The sequence below is a fragment of the Martes martes genome, assembly GCF_963455335.1.
Source record: "Martes martes genome assembly, chromosome: 16".
Taxonomy (NCBI): Eukaryota; Metazoa; Chordata; class Mammalia; order Carnivora; family Mustelidae; genus Martes; species Martes martes.
Window position 1 is genome coordinate 47,350,011 of NC_137904.1, and position 18,036 is coordinate 47,368,046.

At 56.8% G+C, this 18,036-nt stretch overlaps 1 protein-coding gene across 1 annotated transcript; it reads right to left on the reverse strand.

The window, feature by feature from the left end:
• Positions 1–6,092: 6,092 nt before the first annotated feature.
• Positions 6,093–17,167, reverse strand: KIF18B (kinesin family member 18B; the record flags this gene model as incomplete). Its single annotated transcript, XM_080827254.1, has 15 exons — positions 6,093–7,156; positions 7,343–7,446; positions 7,934–8,023; positions 8,969–9,522; positions 9,686–9,905; positions 12,514–12,641; positions 12,985–13,174; positions 13,655–13,755; positions 13,899–13,973; positions 14,556–14,732; positions 14,890–15,087; positions 15,176–15,286; positions 15,446–15,550; positions 15,835–15,992; positions 16,849–17,167. 15 exons carry the CDS (start codon positions 17,165–17,167, stop codon positions 7,044–7,046), a joined length of 2,643 nt encoding a protein of 880 aa, XP_080683380.1. The 3' UTR covers positions 6,093–7,043.
• Between the last annotated feature and the right edge of the window lie 869 nt (positions 17,168–18,036).

Here is an 18,036-nt window from a genome sequence, read left to right on the forward strand (position 1 = left end):
TCTGGGGACAGGTCAGTTTGGGAACCCAGGAGCCACTGGATCAACACTAGGAACCCAGGGCCGGCCTCCTGTAGCCTGACCCTTCAGATCTGTCCACCCTTGTGTTCTGATCCTACTGGGGGCCAGAGCCTCACCCAGGCCCCTCACCTCTCTGTGCCCTTGGACTTCTGGGAAGCCCTCCTCTCCCCCCCGCCCCGCCCATGCCTGGGCCTCTGATCCCTTCTCCTGGACACTTGCTGAATAGAGCCTTGTTTTCCACCACTGGTCAGGGCGCCACACGGAGAGGGCAGCCCCCGGAGGGCTGCGCTGTTTTTAATCCCAAGATGCCAGGCTGTTAGGCAGAGTACAGCCCAAGCCCCCAGCTCAAAGAGCTTCTCGGAAGCCTCCGAGGGGGCCGGGGTGCAGTGAGGAGCAGGCTCTGTGCCCACCCCCGGCCATTGTGTCTGTGCCAAGGTGAGTCATTCAGTGGGCACAAGAGGAAGGCCCCGTGGGGGTGGCCAGCTGGGCACTGCCAGGTCTCCAGCTCTGCAGACAAGGCCTGGCTGCTTGCCCCTCCCCAGCTCCCAGAGCCAGCTCACATCCCTGAGCTCCTACCCCACGCTGGGGAGACTCGCTCCATTTTGGCATGTTATGGGCTGCCTGCCGAGGTTTTCCCTGGTGAATCCCAGCACAGAGAGGGAAGGCGAGGGCCTCTAAGTCTTCAACCACACCTGACCCTGGACCTGAGCAGTAACATGGGGAAGGGACCCTTGGGGATGGGATGCCCTGTGACTTTTGATCCTGTTATGAGTGGAGGAGCTGGGAAAGTCATGGGGCATTAAAAGAAGAAAAAGATGGGACAAACCCTCATCCCAAGTCTCTCTGTGACTAGGAGTGGCTGTCCATCTAGCTCATTGGGCAAGTCACAGTGTGCAGCCTTCTCTCTTTGTTCTAGTGAAATGTAGTTGCAGTGAGTGTAAAGCAGTCTTGGGGAAGGGGGGAGATGGAACAAGAGCAGGAAAGGCTTGTCAGTGAGGCTCAGTGATGGGTCCCTGTGTGGTGTGTGACCCAGGCTTATTTCAGCAGCAGCAGCAGCAGCAGCAGAGAGAGCCCCCCCCACCCCGCCCCGCCACCGGACCTGTGTCACCCAGGCTTCCTGGCTCCACCCTCAACCTCCATCTGACCCTAGACCCATTCCCCACACTCAGCCCTTAACTATCCATGGATGTCCACACAAGAACCAGAAAGGTAGACAGATATGGCTGTGGTTGTTTGCCAGACTTTCATTATTTTGTACGACACATTCGTGGTAGAAAAATCAGAAAATACAGATAAGCAAAACGAAAAAATTTAATTAGCCATGATTTCACCACCTGGGGATAAACAGTACCAGATTTCCCCCCACATATATAAATTCATTTTTTTTTACAAGTGGGCTCATGCTGTACAAATTATTTTGTAATTTGTTTTTTTTTCACTCAGCAGTATGTTGTGAACATCTTTCCATATCAATAAATATTTATCCGCATCATCATTTTAACAGCTGCATGGTTTTCCACTGTATGCATTAATTTACCCAAGCCCTACTGTTAGACACACAGTTGTCTGCTCCCCTCCCTCCACTCCCACCCCCACCCCCTGCCGCGCCTCCCTCCCTCTCTGGTTCTGTTCTAGATCCCACTATGCAGCACTGTTGCCCCAGGCAGATGCAGCTCCCAGCCTCTGACTACTCCCATCCTCCTAGCTGGGCTCAGGCCCTGTTATGTGGCCTCTCCTTTCCTGGTTCCCTAATCGGAGGGCCTCAACGTTCCAAGCCCCAACCAATCCCTAGACTGACTTCTGCACAGACCACAGAAAGCTGCAGGCTTTGGAGAGAGGATGCCCAGATGCCTCTCGGTGGGACCTTCAGCCAAGCCATGCCCCACTTCAAGCTGAGAGGGAGACGAGATGGTCTCCTGCCCCCCACACCCCTCCCCTGCGTGGGGAGAATCTGCCAAGATGTCCTCCTGCCTCTTGGGACAGATCAGTACCGCACCTGGCCTCAAAGCACCCACGAGGGTGCCCTGCGTTTTCTAAATTGCCAGCCTTAGATTCAAGCCACTAGACTGCTGCCCATTGGCTCCCCTCGGGCCCCCACCCCGTTCCCAGTGCCTGGCACAGCATGGTGGTCCTCATGTGCGGGAGGGAGGAAGAGAAGTTGGGAGTCTCGAAGGGGCGGACTCCTTGGCTACTACTGAGTCCATCCCTCCCGCTCGAGCCCCCTCCCTGAGAAATGGAACCAGGCCCGGCTGGCCACTAGATGGCAGTGTCCGAGCGGCAGCAGGGTCCTGCAGTGGGGAGGGAGCGGGTCTCAAAGCCACAAGCCTGCTTTCCAAAACCCAGATTTCTATCACCCAGAAGGATCATCCCATGTACTCTCAAGCGTTGCTTCTGACTGCTATGACAGTGCCCTCTAGAGGAGAGCGAGGTCACGGCCATTCAGCTGCTCCATGATCTTGGACGACTTCAGGAACTTCTCAGAGTCTCCATTTTCACACCTGTAAAATGGGGACTCACAACACTTACTTCCAAGGTAGCGGGGAGGATAAATTCAGGGAAAGCTGGACACAGAAGTTGCTCGACAAATCACAGCTTGCATTTAACAACACCTACCCGGTGCTCTACTTATTTCTGTGTCATCGATGGGGTGGGCCTGGAGGGACGGGGCTGCGCCTGCCCCTGGGCGCTGCCGTGTCTTGTTGACCCTGCTGGGGGTGGACAGGGACACCATATAGGTATCTCCCCAGCACCGTTACCTGGGAGTGTGGACAGGACACAGGTGGCAGCAGCCAAGGGAGAGAGGGTGGGAGGTGACCCCATTTGCGCCCAGACCACAAGTTGCTCGAGGCTTTGGGTCTGCCAGGGACCACACATGGGTCATCTCTACCTGCCCTGGAGGAGACTGAGAGTAGAGGCTGTTTCCCAGCCTGCTTTCTCACCTCCCTGACTCCCCCTGGGGCTCTGTCCCTCCATCCTTGCCCTTCCCCAGCCGTAGACTTGAGGCCCACAGTTCCATCAGTTTGAGAAGTTCTTGGTGTGTTATCATGTCCCGTGGGAGGGGGTCTCTCCTGTCCCTCAGCCTGAGGCTTCCCCAGGAGAAGGGCCCCCATGGATAGGGGCTTCCGAATGTTAGGACCTATGACCTCTCATCAGAATGGAGTCTCCCTAAGGATGGGGTCCATCAGGACACCCTCTCTGCTGTGGGGGCTCCTTGATGTGAGCACCCATGGTTCACTGTCGGATGGAAGCTCCTCGAGGGCGGGGGCTCTCCCCCTCTCAGCCTGGAGGAGGGCTGCTTCAGGTCAGGGTCTGTCCCCTCTCCTATCATCTGTCAGCCTGTGCCAAGCCAGCTCCGCGGGTGAGAAGCACCCAGCTCCTGTGGCTGTTGAAGGGTTCCTAGAAGAACACCCCCAAGACTCCTTCCCCTGCCTCCTTCCTGGCATCAGTCAGCACATTGTTGGCGGCATCAGCTCGCTCACTTTGCACACCAACGTGGCAGGCTGCTGTGCTGGAGTTAATAAGTGCGGGCCCTTTCTCTCCAATCCCCCTCTTCCCACCCTCCTGGGCGCCCCAGACTGCCCCCCACTTTCCAGCCTCTAACCCTGAGACCTGCTTTTTAATTGCTTTCCCTGATCTGTTCTGCTCTCTGCTCCCCTCTGTCTCCTTGCCTGACTGCGTCCCTCTGGGAGGGTGAGAAGCGGGGGCCCAGATGTGTCCCGGGTGGGAGGAGAGGGCTGGCGGGCAGCCTGTTATTTCCAATCCAGTGGTCCTCCAAATGGACAGGATGAGCCAGGGAACAGGATGGAAGGGCTGTAGGCGGGCTCAGGGGAACGCTTCGGGAGGGCTGGAAAACACAGCCATGGTCTCCAGGCCCCTCGGGGTGACTCTGGTCCCTTTCTCCCCCCAACAGCCTCCATCCCAAGCCCTCTGAGATCCCTCTTCAGGAAAGAACCATGAGGGTGGGGGAGACAACCACAAACTAGATTCTGTCTGGGAGCCAGGATCCCCCAAACTTAGCTAAAAGCCAGAGGGACATTCCTGGGAAAACCCAGAGATAGTCAAACAGGGACATAAGAGGGAGGTCTCCTGAGTTAGTAGCTGCCAAAGGCTCCCCATGTGGTGACAGAGTCCCCTGTGGGGGTTGGTTGAAGAGCTGATGGCTGGGGGTGGGAGGACCCAGAAGGGAGAGCCCAGTCCCCCCACCTTGACAGGTCCCAACACCAAAGGAGGTTTGGGCTTACCCTCAGGTGACAGGGACAGGTGCTCCCCTGACTCCCTGCAGGGAGGGACAGTGTCTTGTTCTCTGTGTCTGCCGCTCCTGGCACTGAGTCTGGTTCTCTGGGCAGGACTTTGGACTCCAGGGTGGCTCTGCGCAGAGCCCCAAGGTAGGAGAAGGCCAGCGAAGCAGGGCGAGGGGTCTGCCGTGTCTGGGGGAGCCACTGATGGCCACGTCTCAGGGATGACTCTCTTTATGTAAGAACAATCCGATCTCGGAGCTTCGTCGCGGCCCACAGAGGTCAGCTGGGAGCTGGCTGTCAGCTCGCTGCCCCCCCTGCCCAGCCCCTGCCAGCTTCCTGTGAGGCTGAGACCAGCCAGGCTGCCCCCCCCCCCCCCCCGGCCAGCAGGACGCCATGCGGCGAGCACTCTCCCCCCGACCTCCTGTGATTGAGGGCAGGAGCCACACGTCCTTAACTCCACTGGCAGAGTCTTTGTACATTTAATGGGTCACACGAGAGCACATTTTCCACCACGGAGCCACGAATGTTTGCCAAGCCAATGGCCGGGTGCAGAACATCCTTGTCAAGAGTGACCCCTTCCACTGGCAAGCTGCCCCCAGCCTCGGAGAAATCTGCCTCGTGCCGCGGACCCCATCGTGTGAAGCTTGCCCTTCTGGCCCTCGTTACCAGCCGCCTTGTCCTGTGCCCGCTGCCTCGGCGCTTGCAGGGGTGACGGTGACCATCAGATGAGATAATATATGTGAGCGCCCCAGGAAACGGGCAAGTTATTCAATTTGAATCCAACCAGCGCTCGGCGAGGCCTCCCAAGGTCAAGGCACCACGCCAGGCCGCTGGGGGCTACAGATGGGAGGCTGTGGCGGCTTCTGTGGGAATCACGGAGCACCAAGGGGGAAAAAAAACTCATTAAGACTAATTGCAGAGGCGGGAACGCCAGGCGCACGGAAAGAAATGATGCCTGTTTGCTTCTAAAGGGAAGCAGTTCGGTGTCATGTGAAGAACCAGACCCTGGTCTGAATCCTGGCACGGCTGCTTGCTGTCTAACCCTGGGCGCGTTCTGTGAACCTTCTGGAATCTGTCCTCATTATACCTCTTAGGTCACAAAGTTTTGTGTGCTGCCTGCAGCCGGGAGGGACCCAGTGCTCCTCTTGTGGGTTCTTCTCTCTCCTCCTCCAAAAATGGAGGCAAAACTGAATGGGGCGGGGCTCACCAGGTAGAGGGGGCGGCTGCTTCCCCAGCACAGCAAGGACTCATTTGAAATTAGCAGCGTTATTTACACACGGCTCGCAATGTGCTAAATACCTTGAACATGTTTGTTTTCCCGAGCAAGTTAAACAGACTCCTATCATCCTGTTTACACTATTCATTCACTCAGCCCGCCGCATCTTCCTAGAGAGACGGAGGTAAACTTGGGTGGAACCCTCACCATCGGAACAGGTGCAGAGGAAAGCCACGAACTGAACCGGGGTGGGAATGGGGCTTCTGGGGCAGCGGGAGGAAGACTGAACGGGGTTCCTGCAGTCAGGGCTTAGCCTAGGGCCTCGCCTGACGTCTGGGGCCCCTAAACACTGTCTCTGACAGCAGAACTCGTTGCAACTTATGCCCAACTACAGATGGATGGAGCAGGCCTGTAGGTGTGACGGCTTCTGCACCTGCTCAGAAGAGGCCCTTAGTGGAAGATGGGGCCGCAGAGTAAAGGGGGGACTCACCCCGAGGCCCCAAACTAAGGCCCTGGAGGAGGCAGTAGGGGATGTTTTCTACACTTAGAAGTTTCCTGAAGTCTGGGAGAGCGGGGAGGTGATGTTATCCCACCCAGGTACACAGAAAGACACATACACTGACAATGGAGATGGTTTATTAATCATTATAATAAAAAAAAATCTATATCTACATGTACATATAGAAGTATATATGCAGAAATAAAGGATCAGAGGCTATAAATCGAGTATGAACAGCGCTCATGCCCAGGTAGTAGCATTAAAACTGAGTGTCCCTTTCTTCTTTATCCTTTTTTTTACACGGAGTGTGTATCCTGTTCCCAACAGGGCAAAAACAATAAAGCTGACCTCATTTGGAAATCGAGACACTAGTATCCTCTGCACCATCGCCAGGATGGTAGCCTGGGGCTGGGGCTCCTGCTCCAGGCCGTGGGGATGAGGCTGAGTGTGTCCCCCTCTCTCACCAACCAGGGAGTTGAGCTGGGACCCCCTACCCTGTACTCATCCCTTCTCCCTTGCACAGTGGCCAGGAGAGCACAGAGCCCTCTGTCAGATGGGAGGTGGGGAGAAATTTCCCCCAAAGCCACCTGCTTGCACGGAGAGCATTGTGAACTAGCGGGGTGTGACGGCTGCACCTTTTCTTTTTAAATTTATTTTTTAAAAGATTTTATTTATTTGACAGAAAGAGAGAGAGAGAGAGCACAAGCAGGGGGAGTGGCAGGCAGAGAGGGAGAGGGAGAAACTGGCTCCCCGCCAAGTGGGGAGCCTGACGTGGGACCCATCTCAGGACCCCGGCATCATGACCTGAGCCAAAGGCAGATGCTTAACCGACTGAGCCACCCAGGCACCTCAGTGGCTGCACCTTCAGAATAGCAACATGTTAACACTCAAGATGAATATCTGCCTGCCGAGAAGCTGAGTGTAACAAGAGGCTGATAAAGAGGGCAGGTAGAATGAATGGCGATGAGTGTTCATAAAGGAAGAGGGTGTTGGCATTCATTGCTCCAAGCGCAGGAAGGCAGGTCAGGGCTCCAGGCACAGGCAGTTCTGGGGACCAGGAGGGGTCGGTGGGTCAGGATACCTTGGCGACACAGCTCCCAGACGACAAGGCTCTCCCAATCCCCGTCAGTTCCTGCTGGTTGCCAGGGCAGCGGGGACTGGAGGGGGCCTCCACGGGCCAGTTGGCTGGGGCAGGCAGGAAGATGGTGAGGCTCTGTCCCACTGGTCCCCTCCCCCACCTCTCTCATCAGGGTCCCTGCGATGCTGGGAAATACCCCAGGCCCTCCTTTCACCTGCGTCTTGGCCCATCCTGTCCCCTCCTACTTCCTGTCTTCATCGGCCCAGACCATCCCTGTCTCCAGTGCCAGTCACCTGGGATTGCAAAGGGCCCAGCTGGCTTCTTCAAGGTGCTGCTGGGGAGGCGGGCGATGCGGCTACGGCCCCGGGCCACTCCCAGGGAGCGGGAGACTGAGGAACTGGAGAGGGAAGGAAGGAAGGTAGGAAGGTCACAGCCGTGCCTTGGGCTACGGGGTACCGCTGGACACTAAGTCTTGAGAACGGGGGGGGGGGGGGCGGGGGGGGGAGGCTGAGCACCAACAAGGCCAGATCTGAAGGCAGGAGAGGCAGTGGGGAGGGAGCTTAGTGGGGTGTGGGAGGGAAGTGGAGGTGGGGGGTGGGGGTCTGTTCCCCAGTTTAACCAGTGAACACTGAACTCCCTCAAGGAGAGGGAGCCTCTAGTCTTTCACTGAAGAAGGGAGCTACCTTTCCCTTCCGGTATAATCCTGTACTCGCAAGGGCCAAGAGAACCCCCTTCAGTCAGGGAACCTGGCGCTGGCCCTGCTCATGAGACCCCTGCTACCGGCTCCGAGGGGTCCAGAGACATAGCCAAGACCCCGTAGTTGGCTCAGTGCTTACCGCCCTGGGGAAAGTTCTGTCTCTCCCCATCTGCCGCCCCAGCCTCACCTGGCAGCTCGCCTCTTCTTGCGGGCTGAGGTCCCAGGGAAGGAAGATGTCGGTTTGGGGCCTTTCATGGTGAACAGGGGCACAGGTCCACTGTGGGAGGGAGGAAGGCGAAGGGAGGCAGATCAGGAAGGAACCAGAAAAGGGTACTTCCTCCCTCCAGCCCCCAGCTTGGAGGGTGGGGAGGTTGGACAGGATGACCTCTGAGGTTTCTTCCTACTTAAAGGTGGATTCCTCTCCCTGCCTCGCTCGGCCTGGGCTGACAGCTGAGTGACAGGCCTGTTCTGGGAGAACATCCAGATGTCAGTTTCTGGCACGTTCAGGGAACTGGAGTTCAAACAATCTGACCCTTCCACCTGCCCGGCTGTGAGCTTGTTACTGAGAGGTGGCTCAGGCGGTAGGAGGGGCAGGGGTGCAGTGGGCAGCCTGCTGCCCTTGGCCTCACAAGTGCAAGGTCAGTCTGCTGTTTGATCTTGGCCTTGGACTTTCCTCAGCTGGTCACTGTTCCCCTAACCCTGGCAGGTGAGTGGAAGGCAAAGGTGAGAGCTTCATCTTTTCACCAAAAAATGCTGAATAGAGTTTTCTGAGGATCCCCTTCCCAGGTCCAGATGCTGGGCTAGAGGGTAAAATCCGGGGTGGAAATGGCAGAAATATGCATTTCTCAGTGGGATGTGGAACTAAGACTGGGCCAGGGGGTGTGAGTGATCCAGAGGAATAGAGAAGACAAGGTCCCCTCCTTATTCCTGCTCCCACTGACCCTCCCGAAGTGTGTGGGGGGGTTCTCCGTTAGCCACTCATGGGCATGCCACAAACTGTCCCAGAGCTGGCAGCTTTGGAGTATGGACAGACAAGGCAGGGCCCCCAAGAGAAGCAGCCCTCCTGGGCCTGGGGACTGACACTGGTCAGACCAAAGGGAGGGAGACAGCAAACCAGGCTCCAAGAATCAGGCCTGCTTCCACTCCTTTCGGCAGTACCTCTGTCCCTTGCCGACCCCTGAGTCCCTGCCTGGAGGCCTGGGAGGGAGCCTGCGAGACCCACCTGGGAATGAAGGGCTGATCCAGCCTGTTCAGCTCCTGGGGGACATTCTCCCAGCCAACGCGTTCCTGGAAACCCAGCTTTGAGGGGGCTTCCTCCGAGAGATCAAAGGTGGCATTGAGGTCCCGAGCAGGCAGGGACAGAGGGGTGGAGCAGTTCTGCACAGCAGAGGGGCCCAGGGGCACCCGGCTTTTGATGACTGTGGCTGAGCAGATGCGAGGGGAGTGGCAGGACGTGGAGGCCTTCCCCCCTTTGGGGGTGGTGGGCCCGAGTGAAGGCTGAGCCTCAGGCAGGGACCCCCTCCTCAGGCAGGGCAAGAAGGACTGGCGCTGGCGCTTGGTTCCCGGCTTTGGGGCTGGGGGGCTGTTTGGCTCCGAGCGGCTTGGTCTCCTCCTCTTCTTCTTCTTCTCTGTGGGCCGCCGGGATACCTGGGCTTGGGTGCGGTCGGGCCCTGGTAGGACCCCGAGGGTGGGCATGAGGCCACTCAGTTGCCTTGCCATGGTCCGGGTCACGGGGCCAGAATAGCCTGGAGAATCTGGGCACAGAGAAGGCGGGTGCTGAGGGGAGATCAGGGACCGGCCAGAAGGAAGGCGAATGGGTTGAATTTGGGGAGAGAGACACTGGAGACACACAGGAGCCCCTAATTCCACAGGTGGGCTGCGAGTCCCGTGTAGCGCAACATGACCCAGCATTGGAGGCCCCAGGCGCCCTGCTGGACACAGAGCAGGAGCGAGACTCACCGGACTCGGAACACAGCTCCAGAGGCAGCCCCTGAGCTGGGCTGGGTGTGCCTGAGGCCTTTGCCTCAGGCTCAGCGTTTCCCTCTTGCACCAGCTGCTGTAGCGTCTCAAACTCCACGATCATGTCAGGGGTCAGCAGGTTGGCTGCTTGGAGCAGGGAGTACTGGCGCCGCGCCAGGCACAGCACCTTCAAGGCCAACCTGGAAGAGAGGGAAGGGGGTCCCAGCCCTCCTTAGACTCGGCGCCACGGCTCCAGGCATGGTGTGGAGCCCACGAGGGGCCGGTCCCCTGGCTCCCTCCTGCCTAGCTACACACCGCCCTCCCAGCGGTGGGTCCTGTTCTGCCGGGCCCTTGTTAAAGACCAAGGCTGGCAGAGATGGCCACAAGCAAGGCGGGGGTGGGGCTTCATCCCTAAATATGCCCCCCAACAAAGATAGGGACCTGGGAAGTAGGAAAAGGCACTAAATGGCCTCGGATCAGAAGGTCTGCGTCTCTTCTCAGCTCTGCCCCTCACTGCTACTATGATCTCGAATTAGTTCTTTGACCCAGGGGGCAACATGAGGCAGCAGCAGGGAGGAGCTGGGCTCAAGTCAGCCTATCAGCTCAAGCTCACGCTCCGACACTTCCCACTGTGTGACCTCGGAAGCACTCCTTGACCTCAGTCTCCACATCCTCAAAATGGGGATAACTGATGCACCCACGTCTTAGGGTTATGGGAAGAGGAGATGAATTATTAGATACGTAAACTGTTTACAGAGTACCAGCCACGTACGAAGCACTGTAAGGTTAACGATTTTCTGTAAAATGAAAACGTCTACCTTGTGAGGACAAGAGGAGACAGAATGAGATAGGCCGTGTTGGTCTTGGTTCTGAGAGGCCCCTCAAAAACGCACACAGTCTGCACTCCCTACTCAGTGGCTGGGATCCCGGAAGAGCCCGTGTGAATCAGTGCCCACTTCACATGTGCTGAGGGGCTATTTAAAGGGAATTATGAGGGTAATGCGATTATTGATGGTATAAATTTAGATTCTAATAAAGCAAATTTCCTTCCTGTGAGGCACACCTGTGATAAAAGAATGAACACAATTATCTCGGTGGGGATTATTCATGGCCAATCATTCATCCTCAGGTAGCAGGACCTGCCTGGACATCTCTGGGCCCCCTCCTCTGCCTTCAGTGTGTGCTCAGGGAATCCAAACTCATTTTACAAAGCAGCCTCCAGGCTTTTCTGAAAGAAGGCAGGATATAAATTAAAAAGGACATAGCAGAAACTCATTCGACGTCTGCCTGAGCCACACATTATAAGAAGATTAGACCACTGAGAGAAGGGGGTGTCTAGGGAGAAATGCATTGGCCTGGCTGTCGGGGACTCAAGCCTCTCCCTGTCCCTCTGGCCATGTGGCCCTGAGTGAATGCCTCAGGTCCCAATCTGGCCAGCGGGGAGCAGGTCTTTACCAGAGATTTCCAAATTAGTTTTCTAGAAACCCATCAGAGGACCTTGAAAATGGGACTCACTCTGCTTTTTCTGTTCTACATATTAAACTTAGCGTAAGATTCCATTTGAAAAAAGGACTTGGTAGCTAAAAAAAATTCTGAAAAAACCATTGAACTGGAAAATCTAAGATCCACTCAGGGCCCTGGTGGTCTAAGATTCTAAAGTCTAAAGCCAAAGAGAAATGATTTTTCATTATCTGGTTGTTAGGGTGTCTCCAAGTATGGAGAAGATCTAGCATGTTCTGCAGCCCCTGATATGTGGGGGTCTATCTGTCACATTTTATTAGTATCTATTATTAGCTCTAAGAAGTAGGGAGAATGAAGACCGATCCCCAAATCACAACTAGAACTGAAGCACTTTTCAGGTACCGCAAAACTAGAGGCAAAGCGGAAATGAGAACCCCAGTGTCTTCCGTCCTCACGGTGAGGGGACACCAGGGCACAGAGACCCTGACTCATCGGTGGGAGCCCCGGGACCAAGGGGACCTCCTGCCAGTGCATCCCTGCCACTCCAGGGCCCTGGGGAGTCAGCACCGCAGACAGATAATGAGCCGCTGATTATTCAGGCTGCGGCATTTTTGCTGAGTCGGGAACAGACACTCCCCAACAAGAAATAAAATTAAACAAGCCCTTCTGTCCGGAAGCTTTAAATATACTGCCTAGCGTGAAGCGTGCTGGGGAGGCAGGAGTGGGGTTGGCAGCAGCAAAGCTAAGTGGCCAGGGATTTATGTTCTAGGAGCCAAGAAAAAACATACTAGCAGGACCTCTCTATTAAAGACAGAAAGAAGGATCCAGAATCCATTTCTCTTTGGCTTTGGGTAGTGGTCTGTATTTACTTCTGAGAAGAAATGGCCATAATCTGTTGGTGAAGACACATGGTAAAGCACCTGGCACAAGAAGGTGGTCCTGGGATTCCTGAGTCTGCCGCCCAACTTCTCTTGGCTGCTTGGTTCCTCCCTGCAGGGGACAGGCAGCTCAGTCCCCAGACTGGGAAGCAGAGCACTAGGCCCGGGAGCCCCACGCTAACTTGGGGCTAACTTCCCAGCCAAATGGAATGGGTGGATGGAATTGGGTGTTTTTTCCACCAAATGGACAGAGTGGAAGAATAGAGAGGACGGTAAGTAGACAGAGTAGGTGAGAATTTCCAGTTCGTTGAAAGAAGATAAGGAACAATGTTGAGGAAAAAAGACGCAACTCTCAACTAGGGCAAAACCAAAACTTTTGCAACGTACTTAATACCAGCTCCCACCCCAGGAAGTCTGGAACCCATCATCTGCCACCTGGAACCCCAGAGGAGAGCAAGAAGACACCTACTGCTTAGAACGGTCTCTGCCCAAGTTCTGTGGGGAGAGGCAGCCTACGTCTGGCTTGGGCTGCAGGGTCAGGCTAGGGGACCTTGGCAGCTGGTGTCCGAGGGTCTGCTCTGATACCTGGATGGGAACCTAAGGAGAAAGGAAGTCATAGATAGAGGGCCCTGGACGGCCACTCTCCCCTACATAAGCAGATCTTAAAACCTTTCCATCCCCCAAGAGTGGGAATGATGACTCTTGGATTGACTGGGTCCTAGTTGAGACCTCCTCTTTCCCAGGCCGCTTCCCCTTCCCCGCTCCCCTTCTGGGGGCTTGCCCCTCAATGCAGACACAGAGGAGTTACCCTTCCTGCATAGGATCTGAAAGCCCTCTAATGACTAAGATGTAAGACATCCAGGTAAGGAACCCAGAAATGAAGGGAGTCTATGAGTTGGGGAGGGCCAATGCTTCCCAAGTTCCATCCCCTCTGTCCTACCTCCTTCTCCACTGCGTCTTTGTCCTTGTCTTCCTGGGGCAGCTCCGGGTCTGGTGAGTTCCCTTCCACGACCCTCCCCACTTGGGTCTCTGGCCCTAGGCTCTCCTCCTGAAGGACTGCAGACCCTGGGTGGAGCTCTGGAGTGCAGGGCTGGCTGGGAAGGCGGGATGGTGAGGGCTGGCTGGGAAGGCTAGTGGGGAGAGGGAAGGGTTGAGAGGTGGGAAAGCAGGGAGGGGCAGAGTCTCTGTGGCACGAGTTGGTATAGGGCCCAGCTTGGGTAACAAGGGGGCAGTAGCAGAGGGTAGGAAGTGTCCATGATTTCCTGGTTTAGGAAACAATGCTGCCTCCTCCCTAACTTCACCTTCTTTTAAGGAGGATATGCTGCTTCTGTGGGCTGGGGGTGTCACTAAGTCATGTGATAAGGAGCATTTCTTCTACTTTAATGTTACTTAGAGTTGCTCTTGGGACTATCTAGAAGGCACTGTGTCATATGAGAGCAAGCACTAGAGGCAACAATCAGTGTCTTGTCACCCAGAGTGTCACCGAGAGTGACAATCAGCGTGCTGGGCACGGGCTGGGAACCCTGGACCCCAGGAAGCAGCACAGAAGCTGGAGAAGGGGGGGCTTTCTCTGCTGAACCGAAGAGGGCAAGTGCTCCCACAGGACTCACAGTTGCTGGGAAGGGCCCGATTTGGGGGATTTCGGGAGGTCCTGCGGTCTGGCCCCCGCTCTCGCCTCATATACTTGGAGCTTCTCCCTCAGGGCAGCCACCTGCCATCAAAGCAACCAGTCCCTCAGAGCCCCAGGGGAGCGCAGAGCCCTGGCTGCGCCCCACGAGCCCCAGGGCCCAGCTCTGGCCCTCCCACCCCGCCTTGCCCTGCCTCCCCATCGAGCTCCCCAGGCGGGCCCCTCACCTCAGCCTGCAGCTGCTGGCAGACGGTGGCATACTGGCTGATGTGACAGTCCAGGCTGATCACGTTGCTCTTAAGCTGAGATGGGGGCCCAGGGGAGAGGTTCATGTGTTCATTCAAAGCAGCTTTTGGCAACCGCTTGCAAGAGGCAGGCTCTGAGCGAGGCACTTCCCTCACACTCCTGAGACTCACCCTTCCCTTCCCTTCCCCACGGGGGAACCAGACTGCAAAAGGGCAGTGAGTGGCTTGCCTGAGGCCACAGCAAAAGGCAGAAGGATGCCTTTGAACCTGAGACCCCTGACTCCCTGACCAGTACGCCCTCACCAGGCCAGGGCAGCTCTCACAGGCCAGTGCTTGGCCACCCTTCTGTTGTCTCCCTCTTGAAATGATTCTGCCTGTTAGCCCACTGCTGTAATAGCTTCCTCTTTTTTTCAAGCCTGGAGACTGTCCTGCCTCTCCCCGAGCTGGAGTCTGCCCAAGGATGGGGACTGAGTCGCTTCTATCCCAAAGAATTTCCCTGAAGACGGAGGCTAGGGAACATTTTCCCTCTGCCTTGGGGAAATGCTTGCTCTGGGTGTCGGAAAACACTGGTGGGTCCTGTCCCTTCCTTCTCCTGCCCCCCACCCCACGCCGGGTGGGCCATTTCTGGCCTGCACACACCGCGAGCTTGATCTCCTTGGCACGGTCGGCATACTTGAGGGTGTTGTAGGTGTCCTCGTAGGTCAGACTGGAGGGGCTGACAGTAGCGATCATCACCGTGTGGCAGTTGCCCCCAATGGAGTCCTTGAGCAGACGGGTCAGCTTGCTGTCCCGGTAGGGCACGTGAGACTTACGGCCCTGGGGGGACAGCAAGAGGGCATGAGCTGAAATGGCTGGGCAGGACTGATTCTGGCTGAGACCCAGCAGCCGGTGGCCCAGGGCCGGAGGGAAGGACCCTGGGTTTCGGGCACTCAGTGGCTGTCCCGGGCAGGCCCCCGGGGCTGTGTGGCTTTACCTTGGCATCGGCCAGGGCGTTGAGGACATTGATGAGGGCCAGCAGGGATCGGTTGATGTTGGCGCCCTCCCGCAGCCGCTCCCCCTTCGCATGGGTGCTGGACGCCCGCTCCGAACCGGCCAGGTCAATCAGGCTCATCTTGGCCACTCGAAGGGCCTGAGTCAGACCTGGAACCCGGTCCTGCTGCTTCACGAAGATCTGCGGATGGGGGGAGCGGACGGCAGGGGTGAGGGGCACTGGGCATCAGGAGCCCCAGCTTCAGGCTCCAACCCTCGACCCGTCTCACCTGGAAGATGGCATGGGAGCGGGAGGACGTAGCGTTGGCGTCAGTTGGGTGCTGCGTGCGGTTCTGGTTCCCTCTGGTCAGCAGCTCCAGCAGCTGCTCCGCGGAGGTGGGCTACAGAGGAGATGCCCAAGAATGGTGCTGTGGTCTCCCCAGCCGAAGAGCTGCTCTCCAGAACCACCCCAGGGTCCAGGGCATCCCCAGACCGCCTGGTGTGAGAGAACCCTGGAGAAGCAGCGGGGTTACTCCCGCCACCCGAGCCCCGTCCCACACCTGGTGGAAGGAGAGTCCTGGCACCACCACGCCCTTGTCGGGGTCCTCCCGGATGGCGAGGGGCCCCTTGGGCTCCAGGAGGTCATGGATCTGTTCATTGTACACCTGAGGAGGAAGGAGGCAAGAGAGAGTCCTGAGAGAGAGGGCCCTTCAGGAACCCTCTCCCCAGAGGCCAGGGGCGGGCAGAGGTGCAGGGCTGGGAAAGCCTGGCAGGACGCCGAGCCAGGAGTGGCCCCCTGCAGGACATCGGTACACGGTGAGAGCAGGACAGGCAGGTTTCACTCCAATGTGGTGTCTCTCAGAGCCTCATCTGTGCCCTCTGGGCTGCTGACTCCCTCCCACACTCTCTGTCACTGGGGCTTCTCAGGCCTGGGAGGGAACAGCCCTACCTCCTGGTAGCTGATGAGAACCTCAAATCGCTTCTCCTCCTGGTGGGCCTCAAGCCGCCTGTAGAGTTCCATGGTTGTCAGGTACATGATGCCAGGGTCCCCCTCTCTTCCCAGCATGGTGTGTGTCTTCCCAGCCCCGGTGGCCCCATAGGCAAACACTGTGGGGGACAGAGTTGGGGGAGGGCGGTGGGGGGGGCCGATCCGCCTTCCCTAGGAGTCCTCTGTGCATTGCCACCCAGCCCAGCGCCCCTTTTCTCCCCAAGCCCCTTCCTATGCCTTCCTGTGGTCGGTTCCAGGGCTCCTACCCACTCACACCACCCTGCGTTCACACTGCAGCTTTGCAGCTCCCCGTGCCTATGGCCTAGCTCCCCGCAGGCCTGTGGATGCCAGGGCAGAGGGGTCTCCACTGCGCATGGGAGCTTCTCCCTTCCCTGGGGGGGCCTTCTCCAGGCTGGGCAGCTTCTTCTGCCGAAGGCCTGCGGTTCTCTGTTCCTCATATCGCTTTCCTCAGTTTATAATCACACATTTGTGGGGCTGATTTGTGATTAGTGTCTTCTCCCCCGTCTAGAGCACAAGCCTCAAGAGGACAGGAACCACGTCTGTGTGACCCACTACTAGAGCCTGGGAGGGTGTGTCACACACAGAACGAAAGGGCCAGCACCCTCCTGGGCAAGTGCCCAGCTGAGGGTAAGGAGGGCACAGTCACGGGACATGGGAAGCCCTCAGAAGAAAGCAGGGAGGGGCGCCTGGGTGGCTCAGTGGGTTAAAGCCTCTGCCTTTGGCTCAGGTCATAGTCCCAGGGTCCTGGGATCGAGCCCCGCATCGGGCTCTCTGCTCGGTGGGGAGCCTGCTTCCCCCTCTATCTCTGCCTGCCTCTGCCTCTCTGCCTACTTGTGATCTCTGTCTTTCAAATAAATAAATAAAATCTTAAAAAAAAAAAAAAAAAAGGAAGGAAGCAGGGAGGCAAGGCCGCTACCAGCTGGGGCTTTCCCTCCTCCCTGCCCCGGCTCTCACCTGAGCAGTTGTAGCCCTGGAGGAAGCTGTCCAGAACGCTGTGGGTGGTGTGCTGGAACACGTCCTGTTGGGTGGCCGCCTCACCAAAGACCCGGTCAAAGACAAACGTCAGGTCTTTGCCCTTCTTCTTGGGGCCATCGTGGGTGCTGCCCCACTTGAGGCCAAGGAAGCCCCCGTCGGGCTCCTCAGGGTCAAACACCAGCACCCGCTCATCCACCACCTGAACCACAGGCCGCCGCTGACTCTCCAGCTCCCGCGGGGTGGGGGGCCGGACCCGCACCACGACCCGCACCTTGCTGTCCTCCACTGGCATCACCATGGCAACACCTGGGCAGACACACAACAGAGAGGAGGACCGATCTGACCCCAGCCCTGACGAGGTACGCCCTTAGCCTGACTAGTGTTCGAGGACCTTCTCCCACTCCCTCCCCAGCAGCCGATCTCCATGTGATACCTCAAGAGACTAAGAATATTATTATTAATAAATATCTCTTTGTCATAGCCAAATGACTTGAGGTTTCTTCAGAGGCGTATGACTGGGCTTTTATGTCCCAGTAATCTGTCTACTCCTGTGCCAATACCCCCGGTTCTATTCCAGTCCCTTATAGCATGCTGCTTACCGAGTGAGGCAAGAACCATTCCCCTCCCAACCACTACCGTTAGTCTTTCTTTCTCCTAATTTTCTGAACTATTTTCAGACATTTATTGTTCTACGCCCCCCCGTTTTAAAAAAGATTTTATTTATTTATTTGACAGGGACGGACACAGTGAAAGAGGGAACACAATCAGGGGAAGTGGGAGAGGGAGAAGCAAACCCCACCCTGAGCAGAGAGCCCGATGCGGGGCTCGATCCCAGGATCCTGAGATCATGACCTGAGGTGAAGGCAGACGCCCAAGCTACTGAGCCACCCAGGCGCCCCTGTTCTACTTGCCCTTAAGAAAATGTTATCAATTCCATCTCCAACCCAGAACACCACCCCCTCCCATCCTGTTGGAATTACAAGCGAAATAGTATTGTTTGCATATTTATTTTATATGAAAGCTTTTCATGCAGGGCGCCTCGGTGCCTCAGTCACGTTAGGCGGCCGACCTTGATGTTGGCTCAGGTCATGAATTTTTTTTTTTTTTAAGATTTTATTTATTTGTCAGAGAGAGTGAGCACAGCAGACAGAGAGGCAGGCAGAGGCA